The 5,000-nt window shown below is 37.7% G+C and overlaps 1 protein-coding gene across 1 annotated transcript; it reads left to right on the top strand.

Annotated features, from left to right (window-relative positions):
- The first annotated feature begins 470 nt into the window (after nucleotides 1-470).
- On the top strand, nucleotides 471-1,919 carry LOC103521409 (protein phosphatase 1 regulatory subunit 12A-like). The gene has a single exon (XM_008486519.2). The coding sequence runs from the start codon at nucleotides 471-473 to the stop codon at nucleotides 1,344-1,346; it is 876 nt and encodes a 291-aa protein (XP_008484741.1). The 3' UTR covers nucleotides 1,347-1,919.
- The last annotated feature ends 3,081 nt before the right edge of the window (nucleotides 1,920-5,000 follow it).

Raw genomic sequence — 5,000 nt, 5'->3', positions numbered from 1 at the left:
TCTTCACCTCCTTCTTCATCATCTAGTTCTTCTTCCTCTCGTCCGTTTTCCATTCCAGCCTGATGATAGGGCCTGCTCGTAAGACATGTTTGGTTCCTGGTACGAACTCATTTATGCTGGAATTTCCTTTTGTAATGTTGTGAGATTTATGTGATGTTAGACATTCCAATAAGATTGCGTCAATTGAATATCAAATTCTCAAAGTTTATCTCATGCTCAGACAGTCTGATAAACCATCAGAACGTGTGTCTGTTTAGCGGCTTTAGCGAATAGAAGCTTCCCACCAATGTTTCTCAGACGGTCTGAGCTAACGCAAATATCGAGGCAAATTTTTCACAATAGACATTTGGTTTTGCTCTTGGCGTTGGACTTACAAATTTCTCGTTTGTTTTTCGAGAGACACTTTATTATGAAATGTTGTATTGTCCACTAATACATTTATTGACAGTCCATGATAATTTATTTTTATTATGGAAGATATAATTTATTTTAATATCAACTACACTGTCTCACCAGCAGGGACTGATGTGATGGGAGATCCATATGATCCATATGTTCCATATGAAGACCACAAACCAATTGCTATCGCCATCCAGATTGGAGATCCTCAAATCGTCAAGGAACTTCAAAACCATGGCGCTCAAATAGACAAGGAGATCTATTCTAAAAACAAGGCTGCTGCCAGGATAGCTCACTCTGCATTAGAGCTGGAAGAACGTAAGGCAATCAACGATCTACTGAGATTGAATTTGGATTTCTTGAAGAACGTTCGCTCAAACAAATATGATGAAGTGAAGAAGAACATTGAGGACGGGGCGTGTATTAATGTCTCCAGTGAAAGATGTGGTTCTGCTTTGATATACGCAGCATGGAAAGGCTACGAGGAAATTGTGGATCTACTGCTTGACAACGGAGCTGATGTCAATTTCAAAAGTGCTACTGGATTCACAGCTCTTCATATGGCTTGTAGGTTTCATGACGATGATAGCATTGTACGAAAACTACTTCGTCATGGTGCATATTACAACGTTGTAGATGGGAAGACAGGAAAGACACCATTGCTTCATGCAGGAAAAGGTGCACGAGAAGTTAATACAGTATTGCTGTATTTTATTCACGAAATTTTCAAACTTATGGCCAACAATGATACAACTATCCTGGATAGACTTGACGAAATGAAATCTCTTATACTCGAAGGAACAAAAGAATTTGGACCAGGGGATTATAACAATTTTTCACTCCTCAAAGTTACCAAGAATGATGCAGGGGAAACCATTCTCGATATAGCTAAGAAGAGAGGCTTCCCCCTTCTTGAGGAATTGGAAAAGAAATTGGCCGAGTTATAGGCAAAATCAAAAATAAAATCAGTTTATTTCAGCTCAAAAACCTCATGTTAAAAAAAAAGATGTGTTTTTTTAATATACGAGTGTAGTTGATATTAAAATAAATTATATCTTCCATAATAAAAATAAATTATCATGGACTGTCAATAAATGTATTAGTGGACAATACAACATTTCATAATAAAGTGTCTCTCGAAAAACAAACGAGAAATTTGTAAGTCCAACGCCAAGAGCAAAACCAAATGTCTATTGTGAAAAATCTGCCTCGATATTTGCCTTAGCTCAGACCGTCTGAGAAACATTGGTGGGAAGCTTCTATTCGCTACACAGACACACGTTCTGATGGTTTATCAGACCGTCTGAGACACATTGGTGGGAAGCTTCTATTCGCTACACAGAAACACGTTCTGATGGTTTATCAGACTGTCTGAGCATGAGATAAACTTTGAGAATTTGATATTCAATTGACGCAATCTTATTGGTATATTTTAGACCTCGGACTTTGGATTGGACAATAACTTTAGGTGTTTTATATGTTTCTATCTGTCGACTTGTTCAATGTCTGTACAAATAAATTCATATGCATTATTTACCTATGTAATTGAGCACTTTGAGATAGTATCTACTCTTTTTCCCAAGAATAATTTCGACAACAGTAAACTTGCAAAGTATAGGTATTTGCCACAGAGAGGGAACTGTAACAACGGAGGTCTCAAGTCTCATCCCGAAATCGAAAAGAGGTCGGGATAGGAGAGAGCCAGTCGTTCCGAGAACGAACCTTATCTTAAAGGTACCTTACATGATCATTAGTAATGTCATTACTAATGATGGAATTCCGGATTTTCTGATTTTTCATCATCATTACTTGGAAATAATGACATTACTAATGATTGTGTATCATGAGTAATGTCATTATTTCCAAGTAATGATGATGAAAAATCAGAAAATCCGGAATTCCATCATTAGTAATGACATTACTAATGATCATGTAAGGTACCTTTAAGATAAGGTTCGTTCTCGGAACGACTGGCTCTCTCCTATCCCGACCTCTTTTCGATTTCGGGATGAGACTTGAGACCTCCGTTGTTACAGTTCCCTCTCTGTGGCAAATACCTATACTTTGCAAGTTTACTGTTGTCGAAATTATTCTTGGGAAAAAGAGTAGATACTATCTCAAAGTGCTCAATTACATAGGTAAATAATGCATATGAATTTATTTGTACAGACATTGAACAAGTCGACAGATAGAAACATATAAAACACCTAAAGTTATTGTCCAATCCAAAGTCCGAGGTCTAAAATATACCAATAAGATTGCGTCAATTGAATATCAAATTCTCAAAGTTTATCTCATGCTCAGACAGTCTGATAAACCATCAGAACGTGTTTCTGTGTAGCGAATAGAAGCTTCCCACCAATGTGTCTCAGACGGTCTGATAAACCATCAGAACGTGTGTCTGTGTAGCGAATAGAAGCTTCCCACCAATGTTCTTCCCTGGTATTTGAACATGTTTTTGTCAATGTACTGTTACCCGACACTTCTCTTTTACTCGGTTGTACTTATATTAATCCATCTTCATCATCAACTTTGTGCCTTATTTTTTAATAATAATAATAATAATAGTAATAATTATTACACTCTTGCTGCTTGTGATGCCATAATAATAGTAATAACCTGAACGCGTAACTAAAAGAGAGATCAAAGGTGGAAAAAAGTAGGTAGGTATAATTATGTACCTATCTAACCTGGCTGCGGAAGGGAGGGGGTTCATTTCCCCTGAAGGGAATTAATTCATCCTCTTCCCTCCCTTCTCATTCCTCCCCTCTTCCTTGTCCTCGCGGTCTTTTTTCTTCTTTCCATAGTTATTTCCCTCTCTCGCTCTCTCTCTCTCTCTTTCTCTCTCTCTCTCTCACTTTCTCTCTCTCTCTTTTTCTTTCCTTCCTTCTCTCTCTAGCTCTTTTTTTCTTTTTCTCCCTCTCTTAATGTTTCTCCTCCCCCTCCCCCACACTCATCTTTTAAAACCTCCCCCCTTCTCGTACGAAGAACTGGTAACCCCCTCCCCTCTCGCCTATAGTCGATAGGTGGCTAATTTCGATTGTTGACCTACCGTTAATGGCCTAACATTAGAGGGCGTTAACTTTTAATGGCCCCCTGTAATAAATAATAACTGATATTAATAATATTATTAGGTATTAGGTGCATTATTAATAAAGTCCCGACAGCAAATGATAAATTTGCCGTCGAAATTTATTAAAATTCAACTTTTTCATCGGTACAGTGGTTCCTTTCAGGGCCGGTCAAAAAGGGGAGGGGGGCTTATATGTGGCCCCGTTTGTCCTGTAGGCTCCTCACGGGGGCCGGAATCAGCAGGCCGGAATCAGCAACTAATTTTGATAAAACTACCAAGTACCCAAGTATTCTTAAAAAATAATAAGAGTAATAATAAATAAAAATAAAGGGGATTTAGCTAAAAATAATAATGTTGCCAGCAGGGACCTATTCTGTGGAATGAGCCCCGGAGCCGGCCCTGGTTTCTCTATTTTTGTACAACCCGTCCCCCTATGTGTGTATACATAGTCCCCATACAAATTAAATGGGCATCATCCTCTTTTGTTTTTTTTTATCAGTAGGAAGGGCCGTGTTCCGAAATGCCAAGTCACGGATGGTTTTCCTTCGACTAAGTAAGCCGTAGAATTGGAATTCCCGCCCGAGAAGAAATGTATAGGTACTAATAGGTACCTTAGTATCATTAGTAATGTCATTATTTCCAAGTAATGATGATGAAAAATCAGAAAATCCGGAATTCCATCATTAGTAATGACATTACTAATGATCATGTAAGGTACCTTTAAGATAAGGTTCGTTCTCGGAACGACTGGCTTTCTCCTATCCCGACCTCTTTTCGATTTCGGCATGAGACTTGAGACCTCCGTTGTTACAGTTCCCTCCTGTGGCAAATACCTATACTTTGCAAGTTTATACTGTTGTCCAAATTATTCTTGGGAAAAAGAGTAGATACTATCTCAAAGTGCTCAATTACATAGGTAAATAATGAATATGAATTTATTTGTACAGAAATGGAACAAGTCGACAGAAATTGAACAAGTCGAAAAATATAAAATAGGTACCTAAAGTTATTGTCAAATCCAAAGTCCGAGGTCTAAAATATACCAATAAGATTGCGTCAATTGAATATCAAATTCTCAAAGTTTATCTCATGCTCAGACAGTCTGATAAACCATCAGAACGTGTGTAGCGAATAGAAGCTTCTCACCAATGTGTCTCAGACGGTCTGAGCTAAGGCAAATATCGAGGCAGATTTTTCACAATAGACATTTGGTTTTGCTCTTGGCGTTGGACTTACAAATTTCTCGTTTGTTTTTCGAGAGACACTTTATTATGAATTGTTGTATTGTCCTCCACTAATACATTTATTGACAGTCCATGATAATTTATTTTTATTATAAAAGATATAAATTTTAATATCAACTACACTCGTAGGGTAAGTGTACCATTTATTCGCCCACCTAAAAAACGTACCATTTATTGGCCCACCTGTACCATACGCCACATAAGTCTGAGTCTGAACTGGACGAAATTTTTCAAGATCCAATTTCATCAAAAGAAAGGGCTTAAAGACTGCTATCGAACCAGTG

This window comes from Diaphorina citri, unplaced genomic scaffold (genome assembly GCF_000475195.1).
Source record: "Diaphorina citri unplaced genomic scaffold, Diaci psyllid genome assembly version 1.1 scaffold5187, whole genome shotgun sequence".
In the NCBI taxonomy this organism is placed as follows: Eukaryota; Metazoa; Arthropoda; class Insecta; order Hemiptera; family Psyllidae; genus Diaphorina; species Diaphorina citri.
The sequence above is the reverse complement of the archived record's forward strand: the minus strand, read 5'-3'. Positions and strand labels throughout refer to the sequence as shown.